Source organism: Tachypleus tridentatus, chromosome 4, assembly GCF_004210375.1.
Source record: "Tachypleus tridentatus isolate NWPU-2018 chromosome 4, ASM421037v1, whole genome shotgun sequence".
Classification (NCBI taxonomy): domain Eukaryota; kingdom Metazoa; phylum Arthropoda; class Merostomata; order Xiphosura; family Limulidae; genus Tachypleus; species Tachypleus tridentatus.
In genome coordinates, this window is record NC_134828.1 from 110,995,047 (window position 1) to 111,014,351 (window position 19,305).

General features: G+C 35.8%; 1 protein-coding gene across 1 annotated transcript in view; it reads left to right on the top strand.

Annotated features, from left to right (window-relative positions):
* LOC143248193 (lachesin-like) overlaps positions 1-10,292 on the top strand; it is a 119,595-nt gene extending 109,303 nt beyond the window's left edge. The window contains exon 6 of the mRNA XM_076496626.1: positions 8,231-10,292. Within this exon, the coding sequence (XP_076352741.1) occupies positions 8,231-8,343 (113 nt within the window). The 3' untranslated portion in view covers positions 8,344-10,292. The remainder of the gene's footprint in view (positions 1-8,230) is intronic.
* The last annotated feature ends 9,013 nt before the right edge of the window (positions 10,293-19,305 follow it).

Here is a 19,305-nt window from a genome sequence, read left to right on the forward strand (position 1 = left end):
GTGAAGTGTTGATGGTTTCGTCTTGTTGTGTGGAGGTGTTACGTTGTAGATAGAAGGTGAAGTGGTGATGTTTCCGTCTTGTGGTGTGGTAGATAGAAAGTGAAGTGCTGCTGTTTCCGTCTTGTTGTACTGTAGTGTTACGTTGCAGAAAGAAGGTGAAGTGGTGCTGTTTCCGACTTGTTGTCTTATAGTGTTTTGTTGTAGATAAAATGTGAAGTGCTGCTCTCTCCGTTTTGTTGTATTGTAGTGTTACGTTGCAGATAGAAGGTGAAGTGTTGATGTTTCCGTCTTGTTGTATTGTAGTGTTATGTTGTAGATTGAAAGTGAAATGCTGCTGTTTCCTTCTTCTTGTGTGGTGGTGTGACGTTTCAGATTTAAGGTGAAGTGTTAATGTTTCCGTCCTGTTGTGTTGTAGTGTTACGTTGCAGATAAAAGGTGAAGTGCTACTGTTTCCCTCTTTTTGAGTGGTAGTGTTACGTTGTAGATAGAAGATGAAGTGTTGATGTTTCCGTCTTGTTGTATTGTAGTGTTACGTTGCAGATAGAAGGTGAAGTGTTTATGTTTCCGTCTTGTTGTGTTGTAGTGTTATCTTGTAGATAGAAGGTGAAGTGCTGCTGTTTCCGTCTTATGGTCTGGTAGTGTTACGTTGTAGATAGAAGGTGAAGTGTTGATGTTTCCGTCTTGTTGTATTGTAGTGTTACGTTGTAGATTGAAAGTGAAATGCTGCTGTTTCCGTCTTTTGTATTGTAGTGTTACGTTGTAGATAAAAGGTGAAGTGTTAATATTTCCGTCTTTTTGTGTTGTTGTGTTACGTTGTAGATAGAAGGTGAAGTGCTGCTGTTTCCGTCTTGTTGTATGGTAGTGTTACGTTGTAGATTTAAGGTGAAGTGTTAATGTTTCCCTCTTGTTGTGTGGTAGTGTTACGTCGTTGATAGAAGATGAAGTGTTGATGTGTCCTTCTTGTTGTGTTGTAGTGTTATGTTGTAGATAGAAGGTGAAGTGTTAATATTTTCTTCTTTTTGTGTTGTTGTGTTACGTTGTAGATAGAAGGTGAAGTGCTGCTGTTTCCGTCTTGTTGTATGGTAGTGTTACGTTGTAGATTTAAGGTGAAGTGTTAATGTTTCAGTCTTGTTGTGTTACAGTTATGCGTTGCAAATAAAAAATGAAGTGTTAATGTTTACATCTTGTTGTGTATTAGATAAAAGGTGAAGTGTTGATGGTTTCGTCTTGTTGTGTGGAGGTGTTTCCTTGTAGATAGAAGGTGAAGTGCTGCTGTTTCCGTCTTGTTGTATTGTAGTGTTACGTTGCAGATAGAAGGTGAAGTGTTAATATTTCCGTCTTGTTGTGTTGTAGTGTTACGTTGTAGATAGAAGGTGATGTTCTGCTGTTTCCGTCTTGTTGTATTGTAGTGTTACGTTGTAGATAAAAGGTGAAGTGTTCATGTTTCCGTTTTGTTGTGTGGTAGTGTTATGTTGTAGATAGAAGGTGAAGTGCTGCTGTTTCCGTCTTGTCGTATGGTAGTGTGACGTTTTAGATTTAAGGTGAAGGGTTAATGTTTCCGTCTTGTTGTGTTGTAGTTATGCGTTGCAAATAGAAAATGAAGTGTTAATGTTTACATCCTGTTGTGTTGTAGTGTTACGTTGCAGATAAAAGGTGAAGTGTTGATGGTTTCGTCTTGTTGTGTGGAGGTGTTATGTTGAAGATAAATGGTGAAGTGCTGCTGTTTCCGTCTTGTTGTATTGTAGTGTTACGTTGCAGATAAAAGGTGAAGTGTTTATGTTTCCGTCTTGTTGTGTTGTAGTGTTACTTTGTAGATTGAAGGTGAAGTGGTGCTGTTTCCGTCTTGTGGTGTGGTAGATAGAAGATGAAGTGTTGATGTTTCCGTCTTGTTGTGTGGTAGTGTTACGTTGTAGATAGAAGGTGAAGTGGTGTTGTTTCCGACTTGTTGTGTGGTAGTGTTACGTTGTAGATAGAAGGTGAAGTGTTGATGTTTCCGTCTTGTTGTGTGGAGGTGTTTCCTTGTAGATAGAAGGTGAAGTGCTACTGTTTCCCTCTTGTTGTGTGGTAGTGTTACGTCGTAGATAGAAGGTGAAGTGCTGCTGTTTCCGTCTTGTTGTATTGTAGTGTTACGTTGCAGATAGAAGGTGAAGTGTTAATATTTCCGTCTTGTTGTGTTGTAGTTTTACGTTGTAGATAGAAGGTGAGGTGCTGCTGTTTCCGTCTTGTTGTATTGTAGTGTTACGTTGTAGATAAAAGGTGAAGTGTTGATGTTTTCGTCTTGTTGTGTGGTAGTGTTAGGTTGTAGATAGAAGGTGAAGTGTTATTGTTCCCGTCTTTTTGTGTTGTTGTGTTACGTTGTAGATAGAAGGTGAAGTGCTGCTGTTTCCGTCTTGTCGTATGGTAGTGTGACGTTTCAGATTTAAGGTGAAGTGTTAATGTTTCCGTCTTGTTGTGTTGCAGTTATACGTTGCAAATAGAAGATGAAGTGTTAATGTTTCCGTTCTGTTGTGTTGTAGTGTTACGTTGCAGATAAAAGGTGAAGTGCTACTGTTTCCCTCTTTTTGAGTGGTAGTGTTACGTTGTAGATAGAAGATGAAGTGTTGATGTTTCCGTCTTGTTATTTTGTAGTGTTATCTTGTAGATAGAAGATGAAGTGCTGCTGTTTGCGTCTTCTTGTATTGTAGTGTTATGTTGTAGATAGAAGGTAAAGTAGTGCTGTTTCCGTCTTATGGTCTGGTAGTGTTACGTTGTAGATAGAAGATGAAGTGTTGATGTGTCCTTCTTGTTGTGTTCTAGTGTTACGTTGTAGATAGAAGGTGAAGTGCTGCTGTTTCCGTCTTGTTGTTTTGTATTGTTACGTCGTAGATAGAAGTTGAAGTGTTGATGTTTCCGTCTTGTTGTGTTGTAGTGTTATGTTGTAGATAGAAGGTGAAGTGTTAATATTTTTTCTTTTTTTGTGTTGTTGTGTTACGTTGTAGATAGAAGGTGAAGTGCTGCTGTTTCCGTCTTGTTGTATGGTAGTGTTACGTTGTAGATTTAAGGTGAAGTGTTAATGTTTCAGTCTTGTTGTGTTACAGTTATGCGTTGCAAATAAAAAATGAAGTGTTAATGTTTACATCTTGTTGTGTTGTAGATAAAAGGTGAAGTGTTGATGGTTTCGTCTTGTTGTGTGGAGGTGTTTCCTTGTAGATAGAAGGTGAAGTGCTGCTGTTTCCGTCTTGTTGTATTGTAGTGTTACGTTGCAGATAGAAGGTGAAGTGTTAATATTTCCGTCTTGTTGTGTTGTAGTGTTACGTTGTAGATAGAAGGTGAGGTTCTGCTGTTTCCGTCTTGTTGTATTGTAGTGTTACGTTGTAGATAAAAGGTGAAGTGTTGATGTTTCCGTTTTGTTGTGTGGTAGTGTTATGTTGTAGATAGAAGGTGAAGTGTTATTGTTCCCGTCTTTTTGTGTTGTTGTGTTACGTTGTAGATAGAAGGTGAAGTGCTGCTGTTTCCGTCTTGTCGTATGGTAGTGTGACGTTTTAGATTTAAGGTGAAGTGTTAATGTTTCCGTCTTGTTGTGTTGTAGTTATGCGTTGCAAATAGAAAATGAAGTGTTAATGTTTACATCCTGTTGTGTTGTAGTGTTACGTTGCAGATAAAAGGTGAAGTGTTGATGGTTTCGTCTTGTTGTGTGGAGGTGTTATGTTGAAGATAAATGGTGAAGTGCTGCTGTTTCCGTCTTGTTGTATTGTAGTGTTACGTTGCAGATAAAAGGTGAAGTGTTTATGTTTCCGTCTTGTTGTGTTGTAGTGTTACGTTGTAGATTGAAGGTGAAGTGGTGCTGTTTCCGTCTTGTGGTGTGGTAGATAGAAGATGAAGTGTTGATGTTTCCGTCTTGTTGTGTGGTAGTGTTACGTTGTAGATAGAAGGTGAAGTGGTGTTGTTTCCGACTTGTTGTGTGGTAGTGTTACGTTGTAGATAGAAGGTGAAGTGTTGATGTTTCCGTCTTGTAGTGTGGTAGTGTTCTGTTGTAGATAGAAAGTGAAGTGTTATTGTTTCCGTCTTTTTGTGTTGTTGTGTTACGTTGTAGATAGAAGGTGAAGTGCTGCTGTTTCTGTCTTGTTGTGTGGTTGTGTTAAGTTGTAGATAAAAAGTGAAGTGCTGCTGTTTCCGTATTGTTGTTTTGTAGTGTTACGTCGCAGATAGAAGGTGAAGTATTGATATTTTCGTACTGCTATTTAGTAGTGTTACCTTGTAGATAAAAGGTGAAATGCTTCTGTTTCCCTCTTGTGGTGTTAGTGTTACGTTGTAGATAGAAGGTGAAGGGCTGCTGTTTTCGTCTTGTTGTATTGTAGTGTTACGTTGTAGATAGAAGGTGAAGTGCTGCTTTTTCCCTCTTGTTGTGTTGTAGTATTACTTTGTATATTTAAGGTGAACTGTTAATGTTTTCGTCCACTTGTGTTGCAGTGTTGCGATGCAGATAGAAGATGAAGTGTTAATGTTTCCGTCCTGTTGTATTGTAGTGTTACGTCGCAGATAGAAGGTGAAGTATTGATATTTCCGTCCTGCTATTTGGTAGTGTTACGTCGCAGATAAAAGGTGAAGTATTGATATTTTCGTCCTGCTATTTGGTAGTGTTACCTTGTAGATAGAAGATGAAGTGCTGCTCTTTGCGTCTTCTTGTATTGTAGTGTTATGTTGTAGATAGAAGGTAAAGTAGTGCTGTTTCCGTCTTATGGTCTGGTAGTGTTACGTTGTAGATAGAAGATGATGTGTTGATGTGTCCTTCTTGTTGTGTTCTAGTGTTACGTTGTAGATAGAAGGTGAAGTGCTGCTGTTTCCGTCTTGTTGTTTTGTATTGTTACGTCGCAGATAGAAGTTGAAGTGCTGCTGTTTCCGTCTTGTTGTGTGGTAGTGTTACGTTGGAGATAGATGGTGAAGTGCTGCTGTTTCCGTCTTGTTGTGTTGTAGTGTTATGTTGTATATAGAAGGTGAAGTGCTGCTGTTTCCGTCTTGTTGTGTTGTAGTGTTATGTTGTATATAGAAGGTGAAGTGCTGCTGTTTCCGTCTTGTTGTGTTGTAGTGTTACGTTGGAGATAGAAGGTGAAGTGGTGCTGTCTCCGTCTTGTTGTGTGGTAGTGTTACGTTGTAGATAGAAGGTGAAGTGTTGATGTTTCCCTCCTGTTCTGTGGTAATTTTATGTTGCAGATAGAAGATGAAATGTTAATGTTTCCGTCCTGTTGTATTGTAGTGTTACGTTGCAGATAGAAGGTGAAGTATTGATATTTTCGTGCCTCTATTTGGTAGTGTTACTTTGTAGATGGAAAGTGAAGTGCTGCTGTTTCCGTGTTGTTGTGTAGTAGTGTTACGTTGTAGATAGAAGGTGGAGTGCTTTTGTTTCCGTCTTGTTGTGTGGTAGTGTTACGTTGTAGATAGAAGTTTAAGTGTTGATGTTTCCGTCTTGTTCTGTGGTAGTTTTATGTTGTAGATAGAAGGTGAAGTGCTGCTGTTTCCGTCTTGTTGTGTTGTAGTGTTACGTTGGAGATAGAAGGTGAAGTGCTGCTGTTTCCTTCTTGTTGTATTGTAGTGTTTTGTTTCAGATAAAAGGTGAAATGGTGCTGTTTCCGTCTTGTTGTGTTGTAGTGTTACGTTGTAGATAGAAGGTGAAGTGCTGCTGTTTCCGTCTTGTTGTTTGGTAGTGTTACGTTGTAGATAGAAGGTGAAATGTTAATGTTTCCGTCTTGTTGTTTGGTAGTGTTACGTTGTAGATAGAAGGTGAAGTGGTGCTGTTTCCGTCTTGTTGTGTTGTAGTGTTACGTTGTAGATAGAAGGTGAAGTGCTGCTGTTTCCGTCTTGTTGTTTGGTAGTGTTACGTTGTAGATAGAAGGTGAAATGTTAATGTTTCCGTCTTGTTGTTTGGTAGTGTTACGTTGTAGATAGAAGGTGAAGTGGTGCTGTTTCCGTCTTGTTGTGTTGTAGTGTTACGTTGTAGATAGAAGGTGAAGTGGTGCTGTTTCCGTCTTGTTGTGTTGTATTGTTTTGTTGCAGATAGAAGGTGAAATTTTGTTGTAGAAAGATCATCTGTTAAAGTAAAAAAAATATATATATTTCGGACAAACAGATATAAGAGAAGTTTTCTAATTTAATTATTTATTACTACTTATTTTCCGTACTTGTCACGATTATGGAATGTCGACTATGTCGCATAGTAGTCGCTATCTGTATAAAATCGTCAGTCAGAATCGCCAAAGGACTATCTACAGATTTAATATATATTTCAAAACAACATTTGGAGGGATGATCAAAGATTAATCTGTGTAAAACTGGCAAGTCCAGTCTGAATCTGTGGTAACCCTGAAAAGGTAAACGGTATGGTCAGTGCATTACTTTTAAATTCAGAAGCCGTTCATAAATGTTATTGTGTTTCCTAGAAGTAGATTTACTGACTGTCTATTTATTAACATGATGGTTGTCTCTACTGTAGCATGTTTCCCTTGTGTAATGTCACCAGTCGCTGGTTTTGGTTTGTTTTGAATTTCGCGAAAAGCTACACGAGGGCTATCTGCCGTCTCTAATTTTGCAGTGTAAGACTCTTGGGCTAATTTTTTTAACAACGATTGACTGTCACATTATAACACCTCCACGGCTGAATGAGCGAATATGTTTGGTTTGACAGGGATTAGAACCCGCGATTCTCAGAATAGAATTTGAGTTACTTAACCACCTGTCCATGCCGGGCCCCAGTCGCTGGTAAGATAATATCCAGTAGCCATTATGTGTCCTTTAATACAATACATTGAACAATGGAATATATAGATGATGGACTAGCGAGCAAAACATGTTAATCTTATTCGTTTTAGAATATTCGAAGCAGGTTCGACTCTTACACAAAATATTAAATATTCTGCAAAGACTAAACAAACATTGAAACTTTCCAAAAATACTGTCCAAGACAGAATAAACTGCAGATAGAGGTAAGTATAATAGTGTTTCCTCTAATACTCCAGATGAAGGCCATGCATCCTTGTTGACTCTTAAGTGTAGTACTCTTTTCATGTCCCCTTAAATATCTTGTATGCAAACGACTCAACTGACTGAAAAATGGGAGAGAATATGTCAAAACTTCGTTTATCAGACTGACAAGAAGCATATATATATATCTCAGACTGACAAGTATATATATATATCTCAGACTGACAAGAAGCATATATATATATCTCAGACTGACAAGTATATATATATATCTCAGACTCACAAGAAGCATATATATATATATCAGACTGACAAGAAGTATATATATATATCTCAGAGAGAAAACTGTATGGTTGTTGGATGGCATGTTATATTTGCTAGACATCACTTTATGGTTGCCAGGTGACGTATACACGTTACTAATTTCAATTTTTATGGTTAATAGATGGCGTGTATACGTTATTAAATATCACTCTAATGACTCTATGGTTACCAGGTAACTTGTATTCATTATCACTGTATGGTCGCTGGATGGTATGTAAGCATTACTATGTATTATTTTATGGTCGTTGGGTGACGTATACTCGTTACTAAGTGTCATTTTATGCCCGTCAGAAGACGTGTAATAGTTACTGAGTGTAGTTTACGGTTTACGGTTGACGTGTAAGCATTACTATGTATTATTTTACGGTAGATATACATTTTACATGTTTGTATATCGTAAGATATATCTGGTAACGTGTTATGCGAAAATGACTAGTTAAGTGTTGGTCCAATTACATACGTGAAACATTGTTGTTCAATACTTCTAGGAACAGTTTAACTGGATAATTTCGCCTCTTTAATTATGTAAATTATTTAAATAACAAAGTATGTTATTGTACATGTTTGATTCTGTACTTGTAAAAGTGTTTTCAGAAATTAAATTTATTATCTTTGTCAGCTTATTTATTGTATTTTTAAATACTAGTATGATATCTCTCAGTATCGCGACTTAATCAGCTTTTTCTAAAATATGGTAGGAGTTCTGAGGTATATAATAAACAGACACCTAACACTTTTTCCCTCATACTAACGTGTGCCTCTTTTCCATTAAATTAAAGGGTTGTCTGAAACTACAAGATTTAAACTAGCCATATGTAAGATTATATGAAACCTTTATTGTAAAGAAACTCGCTATTCAAATTTTCCGACAAATCTTCAAGACTTTCGTTTCTTTGGTTACAATAATTCACGTGATACTTTACAAAATAAACCTTTTATGTTCTTTTTACAGTGAAAAATTCTTTTCCCAACTCGGCGTCTTTCCTTCTATCGTCTTGGACACTCATGGCTACGAACACAGGAGTTTTGCTTACTTTAGGTCTGATGGCAATCCGCTGTCACTAAGCCGTCTCCAGGTTCCATATGAGAAAGACAACGAAGAACATACAAGAAGGCCAAGATGATTGTGTTTGCCAAGAACTCAGTGTTCAGAAAATTTCTTTGGATAGCTCTTCTCGATCACAGACTATAATGTACTTTGTTGACAAAATACCATGCGTATGACCAACAGTACGTCACCGTATTTGAAACCTTTTATTTGGTCCATAGAGGTAGTTTCACAGTATTCAATGTGCCAAAGTTATCATATAAGACGCACCGTTACTAGTGTTGCTCAAAATGACTCGCCAGCAGTTTCCTAATGCCATCAGACAATAGGACTTTCATTTTCTGATATCTGACATTGTACCTCCTTTTTCTTTCCGACAATTGGCGATTTTCGATAGAGCTTGGATATTGAGAATGGTGGCTTAAATAGTGACCAAATCTCTGATAGAAAGAGATTTAACAAAAGGGAAGACGAAACTATTCGATATCACCACAAGCAGCATGACAGGGAAGAGGTTACTTTGGTGTTTAGTCATGTATTCGATACTGATTTCATTGAAACGTTATTATAACAGAAATAATTATGAATCACTACTTACTGATGATGTATTCTATTGTAAAGCTTTTAAGGTTGTTATTTGACAAAATCCTCTGAGCTTTTTCCATGTACATACAATATCAATTGATTTCAGAGGTATGATATTGCTGCTAAAAATATTATACTTTCATGCCCTTAAAACACAGTTCTTGTGAATTATTCTGGTGGTAAAGCTAACAAATAACATGCACTTGACCAAGGAATATCTTGATCTGTAATTTTGTGAAGAAGTAGCGTCAGAAGTCCGTTATTTAATCATTTTAATTGTAATAAGAATTCTATAGCTAAGCTTCAAAGAGTACCTTATTTTTTAGTCCATAACTAACAACTTTCTTATGTACTAATTATGAATATATTTCCTGCTATAAACCTGTCAAATACCTCATTAACAAATACGCATGTCTATAACTGAACCTTCCCATGCATTTAACCATTATAAAATGTATTAGGTTAATCTTTCAAAAGGCCCATACCGTTAACATTAAAATAACTCAAGTATTGATAATCTATCTGACAGTAACCTTGATAAAGTCTCATGTGCTAGACATGCTATTTTCTTGTATCTATTCTAATCATAAGAAACCTTCTGTAATAAAGTTGGGTTATTTAAATCTGCAAACATGTACCCAAAAATGTGACAAGATGTTATTCTGTGCCTTGTATACTACCATGACAAGGCATTGTAAAATATTAATATTATATGAGGATCATTTCGATAACATAGACGCTTGGTATCAATAGATATAAATCAGGTCAATAGATTGGTCAAAAACCAGCAAAAATACAATAAATATCTTAACGCAAAGAAAATAGGAGAAACACATGAAAAATCTACCCTAATTCTAAAACTTTGAGTCCTGTATCGAACCTCAAATTTTATATCTTGGCATCTCCTTTTAACACTACTACCTTAAACCTTTATCTATGAAACTACGAATAAAAATAATGAACGACAGGTAATGCTAACTAAACAAAAATGATTTCTTGTAACGTTCTATATTCAGTAATACTTCCAGATCTGCTGATTTCTTGTAACGTTCTATATTCAGTAATACATCCTGATCTGCTGATTTCTTGTAACGTTCTATATTCAGTGATACTTCCTGATCTGCTGATTTCTTGTAACGTTCTATATTCAGTAATACATCCTGATCTGCTGATTTCTTGTAACGTTCTATATTCAGTAATACATCCTGATCTGCTGATTTCTTGTAACGTTCTATATTCAGTAATACATCCTGATCTGCTGATTTCTTGTAACGTTCTATATTCAGTAATACATCCAGATCTGCTGATTTCTTGTAACGTTCTATATTCAGTAATACTTCCTGATCTGCTGATTTCTTGTAACGTTCTATATTGAGTAATACATCCTGATCTGCTTATTTATTATAACGTTCTATATTCAGTAATACATCCTGATCTGCTTATTTCTTATAACGTTCTATATTCAGTAATACATCCTGATCTGCTTATTTATTATAACGTTCTATATTCAGTAATACATCCTGATCTGCTTATTTCTTATAACGTTCTATATTCAGTAATACATCCTGATCTGCTGATTTCTTGTAACGTTCTATATTCAGTAATACTTCCTGATCTGCTGATTTCTTATAACGTTCTATATTCAGTAATACATCCTGATCTGCTTATTTCTTATAACGTTCTATATTCAGTAATACATCCTGATCTGCTGATTTCTTGTAACGTTCTATATTCAGTCATACTTCCTGATCTGCTGATTTCTTATAACGTTCTATATTCAGTAATACATCCAGATCTGCTGATTTCTTGTAACGTTCTATATTCAGTAATACATCCTGATCTGCTGATTTCTTGTAACGTTCTATATTCAGTAATACATCCTGATCTGCTGATTTCTTGTAACGTTCTATATTCAGTAATACATCCTGATCTGCTTATTTCTTATAACGTTCTATATTCAGTAATACATCCTGATCTGCTTATTTCTTATAACGTTCTATATTCAGTAATACATCCTGATCTGCTGATTTCTTGTAACGTTCTATATTCAGTAATACATCCTGATCTGCTGATTTTTTTGTAACGTTCTATATTCAGTAATACATCCTGATCTGCTGATTTCTTGTAACGTTCTATATTCAGTAATACATCCTGATCTGCTGATTTCTTATAACGTTCTATATTCAGTAATACATCCAGATCTGCTGATTTCTTGTAACGTTCTATATTCAGTAATACATCCTGATCTGCTGATTTCTTGTAACGTTCTATATTCAGTAATACATCCTGATCTGCTGATTTCTTGTAACGTTCTATATTCAGTAATACATCCTGATCTGCTGATTTCTTGTAACGTTCTATATTCAGTAATACATCCAGATCTGCTGATTTCTTGTAACGTTCTATATTCAGTAATACTTCCTGATCTGCTGATTTCTTGTAACGTTCTATATTGAGTAATACATCCTGATCTGCTTATTTATTATAACGTTCTATATTCAGTAATACATCCTGATCTGCTTATTTCTTATAACGTTCTATATTCAGTAATACATCCTGATCTGCTTATTTATTATAACGTTCTATATTCAGTAATACATCCTGATCTGCTTATTTCTTATAACGTTCTATATTCAGTAATACATCCTGATCTGCTGATTTCTTGTAACGTTCTATATTCAGTAATACTTCCTGATCTGCTTATTTCTTATAACGTTCTATATTCAGTAATACATCCTGATCTGCTGATTTCTTGTAACGTTCTATATTCAGTAATACTTCCTGATCTGCTGATTTCTTATAACGTTCTATATTCAGTAATACTTCCTGATCTGCTGATTTATTATAACGTTCTATATTCAGTAATACTTCCTGATCTGCTGATTTCTTATAACGTTCTATATTCAGTAATACATCCAGATCTGCTGATTTCTTGTAACGTTCTATATTCAGTAATACATCCTGATCTGCTGATTTCTTGTAACGTTCTATATTCAGTAATACATCCTGATCTGCTGATTTCTTGTAACGTTCTATATTCAGTAATACATCCTGATCTGCTGATTTCTTGTAACGTTCTATATTCAGTAATACATCCAGATCTGCTGATTTCTTGTAACGTTCTATATTCAGTAATACTTCCTGATCTGCTGATTTCTTGTAACGTTCTATATTGAGTAATACATCCTGATCTGCTTATTTATTATAACGTTCTATATTCAGTAATACATCCTGATCTGCTTATTTCTTATAACGTTCTATATTCAGTAATACATCCTGATCTGCTTATTTATTATAACGTTCTATATTCAGTAATACATCCTGATCTGCTTATTTCTTATAACGTTCTATATTCAGTAATACATCCTGATCTGCTGATTTCTTGTAACGTTCTATATTCAGTAATACTTCCTGATCTGCTGATTTCTTATAACGTTCTATATTCAGTAATACATCCTGATCTGCTTATTTCTTATAACGTTCTATATTCAGTAATACATCCTGATCTGCTGATTTCTTGTAACGTTCTATATTCAGTCATACTTCCTGATCTGCTGATTTCTTATAACGTTCTATATTCAGTAATACATCCAGATCTGCTGATTTCTTGTAACGTTCTATATTCAGTAATACATCCTGATCTGCTGATTTCTTGTAACGTTCTATATTCAGTAATACATCCTGATCTGCTGATTTCTTGTAACGTTCTATATTCAGTAATACATCCTGATCTTCTTATTTCTTATAACGTTCTATATTCAGTAATACATCCTGATCTGCTTATTTCTTATAACGTTCTATATTCAGTAATACATCCTGATCTGCTGATTTCTTGTAACGTTCTATATTCAGTAATACATCCTGATCTGCTGATTTCTTGTAACGTTCTATATTCAGTAATACATCCTGATCTGCTGATTTCTTGTAACGTTCTATATTCAGTAATACATCCTGATCTGCTGATTTCTTGTAACGTTCTATATTCAGTAATACATCCTGATCTGCTGATTTCTTGTAACGTTCTATATTCAGTAATACTTCCTGATCTGCTGATTTCTTGTAACGTTCTATATTCAGTAATACATCCTGATCTGCTGATTTCTTATAACGTTCTATATTCAGTAATACATCCAGATCTGCTAATCAAACTACTAGTATTTCTGTTTAAACCAAAGTCACGTGGATATTCCTCCGTAATACACCAAGATCATTGCAGAATATAAGCTAAACACATGATAGAGTACATATGAAAAACTTGCTAAAACACAAGCTAAACTGTGCTATTTATAAAAAAAAAGAAATAGAACACAAGTTAACCACAAGCTAGAGTACAGATAAAACACTTGCTAAAACATGGGTTAACCACAAATTAGAGTACAGATAAAGCACCTGCTTGAACATGGGTTAACCACAAACAAGGATACAGTTGAAACACTTCCTAGAACACGAGGTATTCACAAATTAGAGTACAGACATAGCACTTGCTGGAACATGGGTTAATCTCAAGCTAGAGTACAGACAAAATACTTGCTATGACAAGGGTTAACCACAAGCTAGAGTAGAGATAAAAATATCCTATAACATAAGTTAACCACAACCTAGACTACAGATAAACACTTGCTAGAACAAGGGTTAACGACAAGCTAGAGTACAGTTAAAACACTTGTTAGAACATGGGTTAACCACAGCTAGAGTACAGATAAAACACTTCCTAGAACATGAGTTAACCACACCTAGAGTACAGTTAAAACACTTGTTAGAACATGGGTTAACTACAAACTAGGATACAATTGAAACACTTCCTAGAACACAAGTTAATCACAAACTAGAGTACAGACATAGCACTTGCTAGAACATGGGTTAACTACAAGCGAGAGTGCAGAAAAATCGTTTTCCAGAACACGAGCTCAGCATATGGTATCTAGAGACAAAACATATGCCCGAACACGTGCTAAACACATGCTAGACTGCAGACATACCACATTCCAGAACACTGACACATATTAGCTACAGACACAACACATACCAGAACCAGAACACATGCTAGAGTACAGACACAACACATACCAGAACCAGAACACATGCTAGAGTACAGACACAACACATACCAGAACCAGGACACATGCTAGAGTAAAGACACGACGCATTCCAGAACACGAGCTCAACACATGCGAGACTAAAAATATAAAAAAATACCAAAACCAGCGAACATGTATTATATAATCTACATAGACTAATATGTGTTATGCTATATAAGGTAATATAATTACAATGTTATTTCCACGTAACCTATTTGCCACAATACAAATAAAGTTTACTTGCCATATGACGTGGATGTTACGCTTCTTACCTACAGAATGAACAATTATTCATTAGCAATTGTGGGTGAAGAAGTCTCATTCGAACATAGACACTGATTAATGAACACTTTAGTGAATCTTCAACAGTGTACGTAATACACTGTCATTGAAGTTTACAGTTTTATAGGTATTGTTGTGTTTACAAATCTAAACATACTATACACGTATTGTAAAATTACATTAGATTTCCAGGAGATAAGTTCCTACGACCACAAAGAAGATAGCCCAACGTGGAGTTGCTATAAGAAACACACACACACACAGAAAACTACCTCCACTGAATGACAGCACTTGTATAATTTATATTTTATAAAATCGGAAATTGTTCTGTAAATGAATTTCTTTTCAACACTGAAATACTATTTTCGATACGGAAAAGAAAGTAGCAATAGAAACCAAAAACATTATCCGTCAGAAATTTTCACAAGCTATTGTGATGTCGTAGTACTATGATTTATAATTATCTTGCATTTTCTATTTGTTTTTTTAATAACACAAGAAATACTCTATTAAAACCAAGTTCGATAAATTATCTGCCCTTTACCTCTTAAGGTACAGATATGAAGTTCACCGTTTCACTGCGACAGACACTTTTGAAACGATACAATAAATTAGCTGGTCTTTACATTTTAAGTTACTGTTGTAAAGTTCACCGTTTCACTGCGACAGGCACTTTTGAAACGGTGCAATAAATTAGCTGGTCTTTACATTTTAAGTTGTTGTTGTAAAGTTCACCGTTTCACTGCGACAGACACTTTTCAAACGGTACAATAAATTAGCCGGTCTTTACATTTCAAGTTGCTGTTGTAAAGTTAACCGTTTCACTGCGACAGACACTTTTGAAACGGTACAATAAATTAGCTGGTCTTTACATTTTAAGTTACTGTTGTAAAGTTCACCGTTTCACTGCGACAAACACTTTTGAAACGGTACAATAAATTAGCTGGTCTTTACATTTTAAGTTACTGCAGTAAAGTTCACCGTTTCACTGCGACAAACACTTTTCAAACGGTACAATAAATTAGCTGTTATTTACATTTTAAGTTACTGTAGTAAAGTTCACCGTTTCACTGCGACAAACACTTTTGAAACGGTACAATAAATTAGCTGGTCTTTACATTTTAAGTCACTGTTGTAAAGTTCACCGTTTCACTGCGACAGACACTTTTGAAACGTTATAATAAATTAGCTGGTCTTTACAGTTTAAGTTACTGCAGTAAAGTTCACCGTTTCACTGCGACAAACACTTTTGAAACGGTACAATAAATTAGCTGGTCTTTACATTTCAAGATGCTGTTGTAAAGTTTACCGTTTCACTGCGACAAACACTTTTGAAACGGTACAATAAATTAGCTGGTCTTTACATTTCAAGTTGCTGTTGTAAAGTTTACCGTTTCACTGCGAAAACACTTTTTTCTAAAATATTTTCAAATTCCTCTGCTTCACTTCTTGTCACAGTTCATATGAAATATTTAGAATACTATATATAATATGCGTAGCTGGCACCATCGTAGCTGGTCTCACGTTTTCATGCTTTGCTAATGACAGCGGACTTAAAACGATCAATACCAACCTTTATTGGTCCATTGAAATTCTGTAACTAACCAGTTTCTCACTCCCTTAAGCTAAAGACACGTTTCATATTATAGTTAATGTAAAAATACGTCCTCGTATGAATTATCTCCAAAGATGTGTGGATGCGATAAGTTCTTTCAAAGAAACAGAAGTTCTATGGTTAAGTATTAGATTGAATAATTATATTTAAAGGTTATAAACAAAAGACAGGAATTATATAGAAAATAGTTGTCACGATGCTTGTTGGTTATTATGGAAACAATTCATGTTTAAGCCATTTTTCTTGTGCTTGTAAACTGTCGAGATTGTATTTAATTAAAACTAAGAATAAATATCATTCATTCAAGGCAAACAGAATGTCGTCCTTTTTTTGTCTTGTTTTTCTTTGTCTGTGCTCGGATTTATAAAATAACTAGTTGGAGGACCCACTCGTCGGACGGGTGAAATAAAAACTCGTTTATGACAAAGAATAGGAGATTATGCTTCTATTTTTATTTCTTAACATGATAAACATTACACAAAAAATACACGAAGGTATTATTGCTGAAAAGAAAGACATGTTGTTTTGAAGAGTTCTATCATTATCATTACCTTCTATGATCTTCAATTTGTGTTTCTGTGTCAAATTCGCTGCTGATTGAGTAAGAAATGTGGAAGCGTATAAGTAACAGATACACGTGCACACATATTGACGTTTATTTATATAGAAATTGTAGGTCCAGCTTCATCCCTTCTTGACTTCATCATGTCGTTCTACATCACCGTGTCAAATTCGCTGCTGATTGATCAAGAAATGTGGACACGTGTAAGGAAGAGATATGCGGCCATAGATATACAACCGTGTTTTTATTTTCTTGGACACACAGCTTGTTTTATATATGACGGATGAATAATTAATGGACAATTTATTCAGACATTTTTGTATAGAAATAGTGAAAACTATTTTAACCAGAAGCTTAAGTTATCTTAAGAATTGTTAGGTTTTCAAAACATACGAACATAGAAACTGACATTATCGACAGTGTTAGTTTAGTTTTCGTATATTAAGAAGACTAAAACAAAGTTTTATTGATGTTTAGCAATCAACCAGAAAGAAAGCTACTGTGTGAACAATATAACATTTAAACCACCCTTAGTGCGCCATGTTATATATACACACACACACAAACATATATGTATATATTTTCAAAACAAACCGCATGGAAAAGCAAATAACAATAATAAAACATATATATATACATATGCTAGATGTAATTTCGTAAGGTCCACAAAAGGTTCCCCTGTCAAGAGTAAATAAAACCAAAATTAAGAATAACAAATATTTTCATTTTTTCTTGTTGATGTTCAAATATCACGCTGCATTGTAGCCTACAGAATACACAATTCTTTTCATATGTGCACGTTTTACTGACGTCACGAAAGTACAAATTTAAACATTAAGCGTCCCTTATGTAACGTCATTTTAGTGACCACTGACAGACTGACAGATAACAACGTGTTATTAAACTTGTCTTCAACAAGGTCCTCGATTGAGCTGAAAACTGTACTTTTTCAACACTTTCGTTTGTTTTTACTGAACACAGCAAACGATCGTTTTTTCGCACATAAAACACTGATCGCATAGATTCAGTCTACAAACCTGTAGGATTACTTTGTCGTTAAACGATGCCAAGGTTCGATTCTGTCTCAAGTCAGTTTATATTGTACAGTTTTATTTACCTGATAAAGTGTTTAAGTATTAACTTACTCGATAATTCCAAAGAAGGTCTGCGGTCTTTAACTCTGGACATTTTTTTCTTCTGGTCATTTCATAATCTTTCTCGTACTTGCTCAAAACTGGCCACCAGAACTTTGTAAGAACAAAGTCTTGTCCACTCGCAACCCATGAACAGTTGTATATGTAGGTTCAATCACCATGTAGGCCCGGCATGGCCAAGCGCGTTAAGGCGTACGACTCGTAATCCGAGGGTCGCGGGTTCGCATCCCCGTCGCGCCAAACATGCTCGCTCTTTCAGCCGTGGGGGCGTTATAATGTTACGGTCAATCCCACTATTCGTTGGTAAAAGAGTAGCCCAAGAGTTGGCGGTGGGTGTTGATGACTAGCTGCCTTCCCTCTAGTCTTACACTGCAAAATTAGGGACGGCTAGCACAGATAGCCCTCGAGTAGCTTTGTGCGAAATTCAAAAACAAACAAAAGAAACAAGTCACCATGTAGAAATATGTCATAGAAAACACGATGTGCTCATTGTTATTGATACTTCACGTAACAGAGTGGAGTCAGAATCGAAACAGTTGTATTGAAGTTTAATGCACTACGTATATTATTCGTGAGTGGCTCTCTAAACACGAGCTTGTCAACCTTTATAATATTACGAAACCTTGAACCAACTGTGAATTATTCATACGCCCGATTGTTTAATGTCAAGCACGAAACCACACAATAAGCTCTCTGTGTTTTGCCCACCACAGGTATCGAAATGTAGTTTCTGAGTTGTAAGTCGACACTGTGACACTGGGAGGCGATAGTGCTGCGACCACATTTACTTATATCAGTAAAGGTTCCAGAGAACTGCGTGGTCAACTTCAAGACTAGAACAGGTCTTTTCGTGATTCAACTGAATTTGTAAGGTTTGTATAATATCATTTCAACCGTTTCAGTCACTCAAGCTGCTCTAGAAAAAAAAATCTTATTTGAGCAAAGGAAACCTGCTGGTGAAAGTAGTAATCACTTCCCATAACTCACCTTAAATGACCTTTTGGCTACTTGCTTGTTTGTTTGAATTTCGCGCAAAGCTACTCAAGGGCTATCTGCGCTAGTCGTCCCTAATTTACGCAGTGTAAGACTAAAGGGAAGGCAGCTAATCATCACCACCCACCGCCAATTCTTAGGCTACTCTTTTACCAACTAATAGCGGGATTGACCATCACATTATAACGTCCCCACGACTGAAAGGGTGAGCATGTTTGGTGTGACGGGATTCGAACCCGCGACTCTCAGATTACGAGTCGAGTGCCTTAACCACCTGGCCATACCAGGCCTCTGATTGCTTAACACAGTAGTTATATGACAGCATGGCCTCAATCCCTTTAAAATATATCTAAGTACCCCAGAATCAATTACCACTTGTCTTTCTCTTCATACGATTATTAGCATTTGAACAATTCTATCAGATTTTGCTTCCACAAGAGGCGTCCGTCCATCGCCCAGCAACAGAAAACTCTGTCAGTAAGGTACACGGTAACAATTTCTAAGTCGTAAATGGTCAACAACATATCAGATTTCATGATAACAGAAGTGTACACACAAAAAATAAAACGTTCATTTTAGCACAATGAATTTTGAGTGTTCAAGTTTTAAAATTCTTGAATCTTTAAAATTCTCAATTTGCTAGTCATGGGTACGAACCAGGTAGCCAAAGTTGCTCAATCCTACAACAACGAGATCGTTATAATGTGAGG